The 16840-nt window shown below is 35.5% G+C and overlaps 1 protein-coding gene across 6 annotated transcripts in view; it reads right to left on the reverse strand.

The window, feature by feature from the left end:
• Positions 1-16840, reverse strand: part of LOC128641190 (collagen alpha-1(XI) chain-like) — a 222453-nt gene that overhangs the window by 152299 nt on the left and 53314 nt on the right. For all 6 annotated transcript variants that reach the window (XM_053693756.1, XM_053693757.1, XM_053693754.1 and 3 more), the window contains exon 5: positions 2722-2850. In XM_053693756.1, coding sequence (XP_053549731.1) covers positions 2722-2850 — 129 coding nt within the window. The remainder of the gene's footprint in view (positions 1-2721; positions 2851-16840) is intronic.

Genomic DNA, 16840 nt, shown 5'->3' on the forward strand with positions numbered 1-16840 from the left:
TATCTATCTCTGTGTACCTTATTGCCCTGCATGATGTTATATAGTGACGTATCTCATTGTCTTATAGGGGATCACAACACTATCTATCTCTGTGTACCTTATTGTCCTGTATGACGTTATGTAGTGACGTATCTTATTGTCTTATAGGGGATCACAACACTATCTATATCTGTGTACCTTATTGTTCTGTATGACGTTATGTAGTGACGTATCTTATTGTCTTATAGGGGATCACAACACTATCTATCTCTGTGTACCTTATTGCCCTGGATGACGTTATGTAGTGACGTATCTCATTGTCTTATAGGGGATCACAACACTATCTATCTCTGTGTATCTTATTGTCCTGTATAACGTTATGTAGTGACGTATCTCATTGTCTTATAGGGGATCACAACACTATCTACCTCTGTGTACCTTATTGTCCTGTATGATGTTATGTAGTGACGTATCTCATTGTCTTATAGGGGATCACAACACTATCTATATCTGTGTACCTTATTGCCCTGTATGACGTTATGTAGGGACGTATCTCATTGTCTTATAGGTGATCACAATAATATCTATCTCTGTGTACCTTATTGCCCTGTATGACGTTATGTAGTGACGTATCTCATTGTCTTATAGGGGATCACAACACTATCTATCTCTGTGTACCTTATTGTCCTGTATGACGTTATGTAGTGACGTATCTCATTGTCTTATAGGGGATCACAACACTATCTATCTCTGTGTACCTTATTGTCCTGTATGACGTTATATAGTGACGTATCTCATTGTCTTATAGGGGATCACAACACTATCTATCTCAGTGTACCTTATTGTCCTGTATGACGTTATCTAGTGACGTATCTCATTGTCTTATAGGGGATCACAACACTATCTATCTGTGTACCTTATTGTCCTGTATGACGTTATGTAGTGACATATCTCATTGTGTTATAGGGGATCACAACACTATCTATCTCTGTGTACCTTATTGTCCTGTATGACGTTATGTAGTGACGTATCTCATTGTCTTATAGGGGATCACAACACTATCTATCTCTGTGTACCTTATTGTCCTGTATGATGTTATATAGTGACGTATCTCATTGTCTTATAGGGGATCACAACACTATCTATCTCTGTGTACCTTATTGTCCTGTATGACGTTATGTAGTGACGTATCTCATTGTCTTATAGGGGATCACAACACTGTCTATCTCTGTGTACCTTATTGTCCTGTATGACGTTATGTAGTGACGTATCTTATTGTCTTATAGGGGATCACAACACTATCTATCTCTGTGTACCTTATTGTCCTGTATGATGTTATGTAGTGACGTATCTTATTGTCTTATAGGGGATCACAACACTATCTATCTCTGTGTACCTTATTGTCCTGTATGACGTTATCTAGTGACGTATCTTATTGTCTTATAGGGGATCACAACACTATCTATCTCTGTGTACCTTATTGTCCTGTATGATGTTATGTAGTGACATATCTCATTGTCTTATAGGGGATCACAACACTGTCTATCTCTGTGTACCTTATTGTCCTGTATGACGTTATGTAGTGACGTATCTTATTGTCTTATAGGGGATCACAACACTATCTATCTCTGTGTACCTTATTGTCCTGTATGATGTTATGTAGTGACGTATCTTATTGTCTTATAGGGGATCACAACACTATCTATCTCTGTGTACCTTATTGTCCTGTATGACGTTATCTAGTGACGTATCTTATTGTCTTATAGGGGATCACAACACTATCTATCTCTGTGTACCTTATTGTCCTGTATGATGTTATGTAGTGACATATCTCATTGTCTTATAGGGGATCACAACACTATCTATCTCTGTGTACCTTATTGTCCTGTATGACGTTATGTAGTGACATATCTCAGTTACTTATAGGGGATCACAACACTATCTATCTCTGTGTACCTTATTGTCCTGTATGACGTTATCTAGTGACGTATCTTATTGTCTTATAGGGGATCACAACACTGTCTATCTCTGTGTACCTTATTGTCCTGTATGACGTTATGTAGTGACGTATCTCATTGTCTTATAGGGGATCACAACACTATCTATCTCTGTGTACCTAATTGTCCTGTATGACGTTATGTAGTGACATATCTCATTGTCTTATAGGGGATCACAACACTATCTATCTCTGTGTACCTAATTGCCCTGTATGACGTTATGTAGTGACATATCTCAGTAGCTTATAGGGGATCACAACACTATCTATCTCTGTGTACCTTATTGTCCTGTATGACGTTATGTAGTGACGTATCTCAGTAGCTTATAGGGGATCACAACACTATCTATCTCTGTGTACCTTATTGCCCTGGATGACGTTATGTAGTGACATATCTCAGTAGCTTATAGGGGATCACAACACTAGGTATCTATCTCTGTGTACCTTATTGTCCTGGATGACCTAGTGACATATCACAGTGTCTTATTTTTTAACCCTTACACTTTACACAGTTTGTGTTGGGGCACAACCGTTTACTTTCAACTTGTAATATGTGTATTAGAGCGGTGGTGATATTGCTTATTGCACCTGCACTAACATTAGAGCGACACGTTTTATCTAGCCCTATATCGGTATAATGAGGAGATGTCATCACTATATATTTGTCACCTGATCATACACAGCAAATAGCAGGCTGGCAATCACACAGCCAACTAACCCCACTGAACAAAAGGCTGGCAACTTACCTCGTCTACCTGTGGTTCCTGTGCCTGGGGTATATTAGGGGAAGGGGTGTCACAGTCTGGCATGTAATGCTCACAGTAGTCATGTGCCGCTTTGGGGTCATTGACAATCAGTAGCTGCTGGATATCGCCCTGTAAAAGAGACAACAACTGTTATTAACATATGATATTCTATTATAGCACAAAGTAAATGACATAACTACATACATAAATGGCATATTATATTCTATGTCACCCACAAACACCTCCTTTCAGAGCAAATCCCCTGTGCCTTACAACCACATAATATTCTAGGATCCTGCCCTATAGAGAGTGGTGTAAGTTTGTCGGCTTGATAACCCCAATACCACAAGGTTTTCACCTGCTGTCAATTACATTTATGCAATATTAACAAAACCACACAAAAATAGATTTAGTGAAATGAATATTATGAAACTTAATGTCACTTATAGATGAGAAGATTAGAGGAGTGGCTATGAGACATCCCGGGCGTCTGAGCATATCGCCCCAACAGAAAAAAAGCTCTTTAAGAGCCCTATGCGCTGCATACTTCTGCCCGGCTGCACTGAGCGGATTACACCTCATCAGAAAGGAATGTAACAGGACGCAAATACCGGAAAAATACTCGTCTGAGACCTGTAAATTTCATCTCTGGGAAAGTCATTATTTGTCCTACTCTCAGCAGCCCAGACACAGTGCCCATGTGTGCCAGAATCATAAAGACGCACATTAACTCTTTCACAAACATACTACAACAATGTCTTTATGGCGCTGAGCTAGTTGTATGAGTGTCACATGTGGTCTATTTGTGTTCAGGTAAGGTTGCACCTTGGCCAAATAATGATAAATGAGTCACTGCTACATAATGTGATAGGAAACATCAGGAAGGTACAGATGCCGGCAAGGAGCCATAGACATGAAGGGGACGTGTATGCTTAGAGGGCAATACATAGGTAGTAAGGGAGGGTGATGCAGATGCTGCCAAAGAGGGAGGCCAGGGTGATACACATAGGAAGGAAATGAGTTATATAGGCAGGAATTTGTTATATAGGAAGGAAATGAGTTATATAGGCAGGAATTAGTTATATAGGCAGGGAATGAGTTATATAGGCAGGAATTAGTTATATAGGCAGGAATTAGTTATATAGGCAGTAATGAGTTATATAGGCAGGAATTAGTTATATAGGCAGGAATTAGTTATATAGGAAGGAAATGAGTTATATAGGCAGGAATTAGTTATATAGGCAGGGAATGAGTTATATAGGCAGTAATGAGTTATATAGGCAGGAATTAGTTATATAGGCAGGAATTAGTTATATAGGCAGGAATTAGTTATATAGGCAGTAATTAGTTATATAGGCAGTAATTAGTTATATAGGCAGGAATTAGTTATATAGGCAGGAATTAGTTATATAGGAAGGAATTAGTTATATAGGCAGGAATTAGTTATATAGGCAGCAATTAGTTATATAGGCAGGAATTAGTTATATAGGAAGGAAATGAGTTATATAGGCAGGAATTAGTTATATAGGAAGGAAATGAGTTATATAGGCAGGAATTCGTTATATAGGCAGGAATTAGTTATATAGGCAGTAATGAGTTATATAGGCAGGAATTAGTTATATAGGCAGGAATTAGTTATATAGGAAGGAAATGAGTTATATAGGCAGGAATTAGTTATATAGGAAGGAAATGAGTTATATAGGCAGGAATTAGTTATATAGGAAGGAAATTAGTTATATAGGCAGGAATGAGTTATATAGGCAGGAATTAGTTATATAGGCAGGAATTAGTTATATAGGAAGGAATTAGTTATATAGGAAGGAAATGAGTTATATAGGCAGTAATTAGTTATATAGGCAGTAATGATTTATATAGGCAGGAATTTGTTATATAGGCAGGAATTAGTTATATAGGCAGGAATTAATTATATAGTCAGTAATGAGTTATATAGGCAGTAATGAGTTATATAGGCAGTAATTAGTTATATAGGCAGGAATTATTTATATAGGCAGGGAATTAGTTATATAGGCAGGAATTAGTTATATAGGCAGGAATTAGGTATATAGGCAGGGAATGAGTTATATAGGCAGGAATTAGTTATATAGACAGGAATTAGTTATATAGGCAGGAATGAGTTATATAGGCAGGAATTAGTTATATAGGCAGGAATTAATTATATATTCAGGAATTAGTTATATAGGCAGGAATGAGTTATATAGGCACGAATTAGTTATATAGGCAGGAATTAATTATATAGGCAGGAATTAGTTATATAGACAGGAATTAGTTATATAGGCAGTAATGAGTTATATAGGCAGGAATTAGTTATATAGACAGGAATTAGTTATATAGGCAGGAATGAGTTATATAGGCAGGTAATAAGTTATATAGGCAGGAATGAGTTATATAGGCAGGAATGAGTTATATAGGCAGGAATTAGTTATATAGGCAGTAATGAGTTATATAGGAAGGAAATAAGTTATATAGGCAGGAATTAGTTATATAGGCAGGAATTAGTTATATAGGCAGGTAATGAGTTATAAAGGCAGGAATTAGTTATATAGGCAGTAATGAGTTATATAGGCAGGAATGAGTTATATAGGCAGGAATGAGTTATATAGGCAGTAATGAGTTATATAGGCAGGTAATGAGTTATATAGGCAGTAATGAGTTATTTAGGCAGGGAATGAGTTATATAGGCAGGAATTAGTTATATAGGCAGGAATTAGTTATATAGGCAGTAATGAGTTATATAGGCAGGAATGAGTTATATAGGCAGGAATGAGTTATATAGGAAGGAATTAGTTATATAGGAAGGAAATGAGTTATATAGGCAGTAATTAGTTATATAGGCAGTAATGATTTATATAGGCAGGAATTTGTTATATAGGCAGGAATTAGTTATATAGGCAGGAATTAATTATATAGTCAGTAATGAGTTATATAGGCAGTAATGAGTTATATAGGCAGTAATTAGTTATATAGGCAGGAATTATTTATATAGGCAGGGAATTAGTTATATAGGCAGGAATTAGTTATATAGGCAGGAATTAGGTATATAGGCAGGGAATGAGTTATATAGGCAGGAATTAGTTATATAGACAGGAATTAGTTATATAGGCAGGAATGAGTTATATAGGCAGGAATTAGTTATATAGGCAGGAATTAATTATATATTCAGGAATTAGTTATATAGGCAGGAATGAGTTATATAGGCACAAATTAGTTATATAGGCAGGAATTAATTATATAGGCAGGAATGAGTTATATAGGCAGGTAATAAGTTATATAGGCAGGAATGAGTTATATAGGCAGGAATGAGTTATATAGGCAGGAATTAGTTATATAGGCAGTAATGAGTTATATAGGAAGGAAATAAGTTATATAGGCAGGAATTAGTTATATAGGCAGGAATTAGTTATATAGGCAGTAATGAGTTATATAGGCAGGAATGAGTTATATAGGCAGGAATGAGTTATATAGGCAGTAATGAGTTATATAGGCAGGTAATGAGTTATATAGGCAGTAATGAGTTATTTAGGCAGGGAATGAGTTATATAGGCAGGAATTAGTTATATAGGCAGGAATTAGTTATATAGGCAGTAATGAGTTATATAGGCAGGAATGAGTTATATAGGCAGGAATGAGTTATATAGGCAGTAATGAGTTATATAGGCAGGAATTAGTTATATAGGCAGTAATTAGTTATATAGGCAGTAATAAGTTATATAGGCAGGAATGAGTTATATAGGCAGGAATTAGTTATATAGGCAGGAATTAGTTATATAGGCAGTAATGAGTTATATAGGCAGAAATGAGTTATATAGGCAGGAATTAGTTATATAGGCAGGAATTAGTTATATAGGCAGTAATAAGTTATATAGGCAGGTAATAAGTTATATAGGCAGGAATTAGTTATATAGGCAGTAATGAGTTATATAGGCAGGAATTAGTTATATAGGCAGGAATTAGTTATATAGGCAGTAATGAGTTATATAGGCAGGAATGAGTTATATAGGCAGGAATGAGTTATATAGGCAGGAATTAGTTATATAGGCAGTAATGAGTTATATAGGCAGGAATGAGTTATATAGGCAGGAATTAGTTATATAGGCAGTAATGAGTTATATAGGCAGGAATTAGTTATATAGGCAGGAATTAGTTATATAGGCAGTAATGAGCTATATAGGCAGGAATTAGTTATATAGGCAGTAATTAGTTATATAGGCAGGAATTAGTTATATAGGCAGTAATGAGCTATATAGGCAGGAATTAGTTATATAGGCAGGAATTAGTTATATAGGCAGGGAATTAGTTATATAGGCAGGGAATTAGTTATATAGGCAGAGAATTAGTTATATAGGCAGTAATGAGTTATATAGGCAGGTAATAAGTTATATAGGCAGGTAATAAGTTATATAGGCCGGAATTAGTTATATAGGCAGTAATGAGTTATAAAGGCAGGAATTAGCTATATAGGCAGTAATGAGTTATATAGGCAGTAATGAGTTATAAAGGCAGGAATGAGTTATATAGGCAGGAATTAGTTATATAGGCAGGTAATGAGTTATAAAGGCAGGAATTAGTTATATAGGCAGTAATGAGTTATATAGGCAGGAATGAGTTATATAGGCAGGAATGAGTTATATAGGCAGTAATGAGTTATATAGGCAGGTAATGAGTTATATAGGCAGTAATGAGTTATTTAGGCAGGGAATGAGTTATATAGGCAGGAATTAGTTATATAGGCAGGAATTAGTTATATAGGCAGTAATGAGTTATATAGGCAGGAATGAGTTATATAGGCAGGAATGAGTTATATAGGCAGTAATGAGTTATATAGGCAGGAATTAGTTATATATGCAGTAATTAGTTATATAGGCAGTAATAAGTTATATAGGCAGGTAATAAGTTATATAGGCAGGAATGAGTTATATAGGCAGGAATTAGTTATATAGGCAGGAATTAGTTATATAGGCAGTAATGAGTTATATAGGCAGAAATGAGTTATATAGGCAGGAATTAGTTATATAGGCAGTAATGAGTTATATAGGCAGGAATGAGTTATATAGGCAGGAATGAGTTATATAGGCAGGAATTAGTTATATAGGCAGTAATGAGTTATATAGGCAGGAATGAGTTATATAGGCAGGAATGAGTTATATAGGCAGGAATTAGTTATATAGGCAGGAATTAGTTACATAGGCAGGAATTAGTTATATAGGCAGTAATGAGCTATATAGGCAGGAATTAGTTATATAGGCAGTAATTAGTTATATAGGCAGGAATTAGTTATATAGGCAGTAATGAGCTATATAGGCAGGAATTAGTTATATAGGCAGGAATTAGTTATATAGGCAGGGAATTAGTTATATAGGCAGGGAATTAGTTATATAGGCAGAGAATTAGTTATATAGGCAGTAATGAGTTATATAGGCAGGTAATAAGTTATATAGGCAGGTAATAAGTTATATAGGCCGGAATTAGTTATATAGGCAGTAATGAGTTATAAAGGCAGGAATTAGCTATATAGGCAGTAATGAGTTATATAGGCAGTAATGAGTTATAAAGGCAGGAATTAGTTATATAGGCAGGAATTAGTTATATAGGCAGGTAATGAGTTATAAAGGCAGGAATTAGTTATATAGGCAGTAATGAGTTATATAGGCAGGAATGAGTTATATAGGCAGGAATGAGTTATATAGGCAGTAATGAGTTATATAGGCAGGTAATGAGTTATATAGGCAGTAATGAGTTATTTAGGCAGGGAATGAGTTATATAGGCAGGAATTAGTTATATAGGCAGGAATTAGTTATATAGGCAGTAATGAGTTATATAGGCAGGAATGAGTTATATAGGCAGGAATGAGTTATATAGGCAGTAATGAGTTATATAGGCAGGAATTAGTTATATAGGCAGTAATTAGTTATATAGGCAGTAATAAGTTATATAGGCAGGTAATAAGTTATATAGGCAGGAATGAGTTATATAGGCAGGAATTAGTTATATAGGCAGGAATTAGTTATATAGGCAGTAATGAGTTATATAGGCAGAAATGAGTTATATAGGCAGGAATTAGTTATATAGGCAGGAATTAGTTATATAGGCAGTAATAAGTTATATAGGCAGGTAATAAGTTATATAGGCAGGAATTAGTTATATAGGCAGTAATGAGTTATATAGGCAGGAATTAGTTATATAGGCAGGAATTAGTTATATAGGCAGTAATGAGTTATATAGGCAGTAATGAGTTATATAGGCAGGAATGAGTTATATAGGCAGGAATTAGTTATATAGGCAGTAATGAGTTATATAGGCAGGAATGAGTTATATAGGCAGGAATTAGTTATATAGGCAGTAATGAGTTATATAGGCAGGAATTAGTTATATAGGCAGGAATTAGTTATATAGGCAGTAATGAGCTATATAGGCAGGAATTAGTTATATAGGCAGTAATTAGTTATATAGGCAGGAATTAGTTATATAGGCAGTAATGAGCTATATAGGCAGGAATTAGTTATATAGGCAGGAATTAGTTATATAGGCTGGGAATTAGTTATATAGGCAGGGAATTAGTTATATAGGCAGAGAATTAGTTATATAGGCAGTAATGAGTTATATAGGCAGGTAATAAGTTATATAGGCAGGTAATAAGTTATATAGGCAGGAATTAGTTATATAGGCAGTAATGAGTTATAAAGGCAGGAATTAGCTATATAGGCAGTAATGAGTTATATAGGCAGTAATGAGTTATAAAGGCAGGAATTAGTTATATAGGCAGTAATGAGTTATAAAGGCAGTAATGAGTTATATAGGCAGTAATGAGTTATATAGGCAGTAATGAGTTATATAGGCAGGGAATGAGTTATAAAGGCAGGGAATGAGTTATATAGGTAGGGAATTAGTTATATAGGCAGGCAATGAGTTATATAGGCAGTGAATGAGTTATATAGGCAGGAAATGCGTTATATAGGCAGGAAATGCGTTATTTGTACAGGGGTTAGTCTTTCTGTTTTACCCATTGGTGTTTATGTGTGTGTATTTATGTATGTATGTGTGTGTGTATGTATGTATGTATGTGACTGTGTGTGTATGCATGTATGTGTGTGTGTATGTTTGTGTGTGTATGTATATATGTATGTATGTGTGTGTGTATGTATTTGACTGTGTGTGTATGTATGTATATGTATGTATGTGACTGTGTGTATATTTATGCATGTATGTGTGTGTGTATCTATGTATGTATGTGACTGTGTGTATATTTATGCATGTATGTGTGTGTGTGTATGTTTGTGTGTGTGTGTGTGTGTATGTATGTATGTGACTGTGTGTTTATTTATGCATATATGTGTGTGTGTATGTGTGTGTATGTTTGTGTGTGTGTGTGTGTGTGTGTGTGTATGTATGTATGTGACTGTGTGTATATTTATGCATGTATGTGTGTGTGTGTGTATGTGTGTGTATGTTTGTGGAACCAGCAAATTACAGACCTTGTTAATACAGCATGAGGGGGCGGGAGTAAACAGTGTCACCATGTCACAGACTACTGTGGTCACTTTATAAAGTACTGGGGTGGGTAGGGTCAGGCCAGCCATCTCACAGGCAGATTACAGACTGTGTCACTAACTCACTATATACAGTACTGGGGGGTTAAACAGTGTCACTATATACAGTAATAGGGGGTCAGACCATCTCACAGACTGTGAGCACAGGGTACCTCCTTTTGCAGACATGTAATCTGATTCACATTTTATTTTCTGTGTTAAAAAAAAAAAAAGATATGTATCAAATTCATTTTTTTTTGGGGGGGGGGGAGGGGCTTCTTAGCTTCTTGCACCTGGGCTCTGTGGTTTCTAGTTACACCTCTGATAGGTAGGGAATTAGTTATATAGGCATGGAATGAATTATATAGGTAGGGAATGAGTTATATAGGCAGGGAATGAGTTATATAGGTAGGGAATGAGTTATATAGGCTGGAATTAGTTATATAGGCAGGTAATAAGTTATATAGGCAGGTAATAAGTTATATAGGCAGGAATTAGTTATATAGGCAGTAATGAGTTATAAAGGCAGGAATTAGCTATATAGGCAGTAATGAGTTATATAGGCAGTAATGAGTTATAAAGGCAGGAATTAGTTATATAGGCAGTAATGAGTTATAAAGGCAGTAATGAGTTATATAGGCAGTAATGAGTTATATAGGCAGTAATGAGTTATATAGGCAGGGAATGAGTTATAAAGGCAGGGAATGAGTTATATAGGTAGGGAATTAGTTATATAGGCAGGCAATGAGTTATATAGGCAGTGAATGAGTTATATAGGCAGGAAATGCGTTATATAGGCAGGAAATGCGTTATTTGTACAGGGGTTAGTCTTTCTGTTTTACCCATTGGTGTTTATGTGTGTGTATTTATGTATGTATGTGTGTGTGTGTATGTATGTATGTGACTGTGTGTGTATGCATGTATGTGTGTGTGTATGTTTGTGTGTGTATGTATATATGTATGTATGTGTGTGTGTATGTATTTGACTGTGTGTGTATGTATGTATATGTATGTATGTGACTGTGTGTATATTTATGCATGTATGTGTGTGTGTATCTATGTATGTATGTGACTGTGTGTGTATTTTATGCATGTATGTGTGTGTGTGTATGTTTGTGTGTGTGTGTGTGTGTATGTATGTATGTGACTGTGTGTTTATTTATGCATATATGTGTGTGTGTATGTGTGTGTATGTTTGTGTGTGTGTGTGTGTGTGTGTGTATGTATGTATGTGACTGTGTGTATATTTATGCATGTATGTGTGTGTGTGTGTATGTGTGTGTATGTTTGTGGAACCAGCAAATTACAGACCTTGTTAATACAGCATGAGGGGGCGGGAGTAAACAGTGTCACCATGTCACAGACTACTGTGGTCACTTTATAAAGTACTGGGGTGGGTAGGGTCAGGCCAGCCATCTCACAGGCAGATTACAGACTGTGTCACTAACTCACTATATACAGTACTGGGGGGTTAAACAGTGTCACTATATACAGTAATAGGGGGTCAGACCATCTCACAGACTGTGAGCACAGGGTACCTCCTTTTGCAGACATGTAATCTGATTCACATTTTATTTTCTGTGTTAAAAAAAAAAAAAAGATATGTATCAAATTCATTTTTTTTGGGGGGGGGGGGAGGGGCTTCTTAGCTTCTTGCACCTGGGCTCTGTGGTTTCTAGTTACACCTCTGATAGGTAGGGAATTAGTTATATAGGCATGGAATGAATTATATAGGTAGGGAATGAGTTATATAGGCAGGGAATGAGTTATATAGGTAGGGAATGAGTTATATAGGCTGGAATTAGTTATATAGGCAGGGAATGAGTTATATAGGCAGGAATGAATTATATAGGCATTGAATTAGTTATATAGGTAGGGAAAGAGTTATATAGGCAGGGAATGAGTTATATAGGCAGGACATGTGTTATGTAGGCAGGAAATGCATTATATATTTAGGGAATGTGGTATATAGGCAGGGAATGAGCTATATTGGCAGGGAATGAGTTATATAGGCAATGATTGGGTTATATAGACAAGGAATTAGTTATATTGACAAGGAATTAGTTATATAGGCAGGGAATGAGTTACATTGACAAGTAATGAGTTATATTGATAAGGAATGAGTTATATTGGTAAGGAATTAGTTGTATAGGCTGGGAATTAGTTGTATAGGCTGGAAATTAGTTATATAGGCAAGGAATCAGTTATATTGGCAAGGAATGAGTTATATAGGCAGGGAATTAGTTATATAGGCAGTGAATGAGTTATATGGGCAGGGAATTAGTTATATAGGCAAGGAATTAGTTATCTAGGCAATGAATTAGTTATATTGACAAGGAATTAGTTATATAGGCAGGGAATAAGTTATATAGGTAGGGAATGAGTTATATAGGTAGGGAATGAGTTATATAGGCTGGAATTAGTTATATAGGCATGAAATAAGTTTTATAGGCAGGGAATAATTTATATAGGCAGTGAATGAGTTATATAGGCAGTAATGAATTATATAGGCAAGAAATTAGTTTTATTGGCAAGGAATGAGTTATATGGGCAGGGAATTTGTTATATAGGCAGCGAATGAGTTATATAGACAGAGAATAAGTTATATAGGAATGGAATGAGTTATATAGGCAGTGGATGAGTTATATAGACAAGGAATGAGTTATAATGACAAGGAATGAGTTATATAGGCAGGGAATGAGTTACATTGACAAGTAATGAGTTATATTGATAAAGAATGAGTTATATTGGCAAGGAATTAGTTGTATAGGCTGGGAATGAGTTATATAGGCAAGGAATTAGTTATATTGACAAGGAATGAGTTATATGGGCAGGGAATTAGTTATATAGGCAAGGAATTAGTTATCTAGGCAAGGAATTAGTTATGATGAATGTCCTAAAAGACAAAAGAAAAAGAGGCGCTCTTGGTACAGCAAGTTCCAATCAGCACGACAACCAGTGATTCGTAAAATAGCCTGATGAAACGGCATTGTAGCTAGCCTGATGAAACGGCATTGTTAGCCGAAAAACGAGTTGCAAAGCAACTTTTAAGCGTTTTTAATAAAACAGAACTTTTTACCACTCTTCCTTGCTCTGGATAATCGTTTGTTACTCATAGCAGTCTGTGAACTTTACGTTCACCTCCCAGCCGATCATCCTAGGTCGCTACGGATGTTATCACGGAGGATTGGATTCCAGCATTCATTATCTGGTGTTACAGCGTCGCTTGGCAGAGTTGCCACTGAGGACTCAGCCGAACGGCTCTGAAGTTTCGGTCCGCCCATTATTGCACTGCATGTGCATATTTGTTTGTGAGTTTCTTACCTATTTTACGAATCACTGGTTGTCGTGCTGATTGGAACTTGCTGCACTCTTTTGTCTTTTAGGACATTCATGATTTCTGCATACATCTTGGAGAGAGCTGCTCATCATCTGAATGATGGACTTTTTACCCATATTGACCAATATCGGTCTGAGCATCTACCAGAGGGACACATTATAAGTATTCATAACTTTCTCTCCCCCTTCCTATGTTGGGAATTATCTGTATTATTATAACATAATAACATCTTTTATACTGTATTTTATTGAGTATAACTAACGTTGATATTGGCATTTCATAAGTCCAATATTATAATTTTGTGGTTTTGTCAACTGGCGCACCTCTGTTTTCTCTTTGGTTAGCACAGAAGTTGTACTGTGCTTGAACCATACGTGTTTTTCTAAGGAATTAGTTATATTGACAAGGAATTCGTTTTATAGGCAGGGAATAAGTTATATAGGTAGGGAATGGGTTATATAGGTAGGGAATAAGTTATATAGGTAGGGAATGGGTTATATAGGTAGGGAATGAGTTATATAGGCTGGAATTAGTTATATAGGCATGAAATAAGTTTTATAGGCAGGGAATAATTTATATAGGCAGTGAATGAGTTATGTAGGCAGTAATGAATTATATAGGCAAGAAATTAGTTTTATTGGCAAGGAATGAGTTATATGGGCAGGAAATTTGTTATATAGGCAGGGAATTAGTTATATAGACAGAGAATAAGTTATATTGGAATGGAATGAGTTATATAGGCAGTGGATGAGTTATATAGGCAGAGAATAAGTTATATAGGCTGGAATTAGTTATATAGGCAGGGAATGAGATATATAGGCAGGGAAGGAATTATATAGGCAGGGAATTAGTTATATAAGCAGGGAATTAGCGATATAGGCAGGGCATTAGCTATATAGACAGGGAATGAGTTATATAGACAGGGAATGAGTTATATAGACAGGGAATGAGTTATATAGGCAGTAATGAATTATATTGGCAGGGAAGGAGTTATACAGGCTGGAATTAGTTATATAGGCATGGAATGAGTTATATAGGCAGGTAACGAGTTATATAGGCAGGGGAGGAGTTATATAGGCTGGGATTAGTTATATAGGCAGGGAATGAGCTATATAGGCAATGAATAAGTTATATAGGCAAGGAACGAGTTATATAGGCAGGATAGGATTTATATAGGTAAGGAATGTGTTATATATGCAGGGAATGAGATATATAGGCAGTAATCAATTATATAGACAGGGAAGGAGTTATATAGGCTGGAATTAGTTTTATAGGCAGGGAATGAGCTATATAGGCAATGAATGAGTTATATAGGCAGGGAATGAGTTATATAGGCAGGGAATGAGCTATATAGGTAATTAAGAAGTTATATAGGCAAGGAATGAGTTATATTGATAATGAATGAGTTATATAGACAGGGAATGAGTTATATAGGCAGGAAATGAGTTACATTGAGAAGGAATGAGTTATATTGATAAGGAATGAGTTATATTGACAAGGAATGAGTTATATAGACAGGGAATGAGTTATATGGGCAGGGAATGAGTTAAATAGGCAGTGAATGAGTTACATTGACAAGGAATGAGCTATACTGATAAAGAATGAGCTATATTGGCAAGGAATTAGTTGTATAGGCAGGGAATAAGTTATATAGGCAAGGAATACGTTATATAGGCAGGGAATGAGTTACAGTTGTGCTCATAAGTTTACATACCCTGGCAGAATTTATGATTTCTTGGCCATTTTTCAGAGAATATGAATGATAACACAAAACCTTTTCTTTCACTCATGGTTAGTTTTGGCTGAAGCCATTTATTATCAATCAGCTGTGTTTACTCTTTTTACCCTGATCAAAAATGCACATACCCTGGTGATTTTGGCTTGATAACATGCACACAAGTTGACACAAGGGGTTTGAACTTGTGTGCATGTTATCAGGCCAAAATCGCCAGGGTATGTAAACTTTTGATCAGAGTCATTTGGGTAGTTTCTGTTGTCATTATGATTTAAAAAGAGTAAACACAGTTGATTGATAATAAATGGCTTCAGCCAAACATTAACCATGAGAGAAAGAAAAGGCTTTGTGTTATGAGTTATATAGGCAAGGAATTAGTTATATTGGCAAGGAGTTAGTTATATAGGCAGGGGATGAGTTATATAGGCAGTAATGAATTATATTGGCAAGGAATGCGTTATATAGACAGGGAATTAGTTAAATAGGCAGGGAGTGAGTTATATAGGCAGGGGATGAGTTATATAGGATTCTAGGCAAGGAATGAGTTATATTGACAAGTAACGAGTTATATTTCCAGGAATTAGTTATATTGGCAGGGAATGAGTTATATAGACAGGGAATGAGTTATTTAGGCAGGGAATGAGTTATATAGATAGGGAATTAGTTGTATAGACAGGGAATTCGTTATATAGGCAGAGGACGAGTTATATTGGCACGGAATGAGTAATATAGGCAGGAATGAGTTACATAGGCAGGGAATGAGTTATATAGACAGGGAAATAGTTATATGGGCAGGGAATGAGTTATACTGGCAAGGAATAAGTAATATAGGCAGGGAATGAGTTACATAGGAAGGGAATGAGTTATTTAGGCAGGGAATGAGATACAGTTTCAGATAGATGATGAGATATATAGGCAGGGAATGAGATACATAGAAAGGCAGCTAATGAACAGAATTAGGCACATAGGTTCTGAGATACATAGGTAGAAAGGCAATACGTTATACAGGCAGGGAAAGAGATACATATAGACAGATATATATTGAGATACATATGCAGACAGGTAATAAGATATATATATATAGAGATATACAGTTGCATATAGACAGATATATAATGAGATATATAGGTAAACAGAGAATGGGATACATATGCAGGCAGGTAATAAGATATATATATATAGAGATATACAGTTACATATAGACAGATATATATTGAGATACATATGCAGACAGGTAATAAGATATATAGAGATATACAGTATAATGACATATATAGGTAGACATTAAATGGGATATATAGACAGATATATAATGAGATATATAGGTAGAGAATGGGATACATATGCAGGCAGGGAATGGGATATTTAGGCAGGTGGTAAAAAAACAGATGGATTTGGATGATTATATAATTGCATAAATAGCTAGATATATGGATATAGATAGGTATATATGGGGGAGAGATATGTAGATAGGGAGTATAGAAAGGTATATAGGTATA

This window comes from Bombina bombina, chromosome 10 (assembly GCF_027579735.1).
Source record: "Bombina bombina isolate aBomBom1 chromosome 10, aBomBom1.pri, whole genome shotgun sequence".
NCBI classification, from domain to species: domain Eukaryota; kingdom Metazoa; phylum Chordata; class Amphibia; order Anura; family Bombinatoridae; genus Bombina; species Bombina bombina.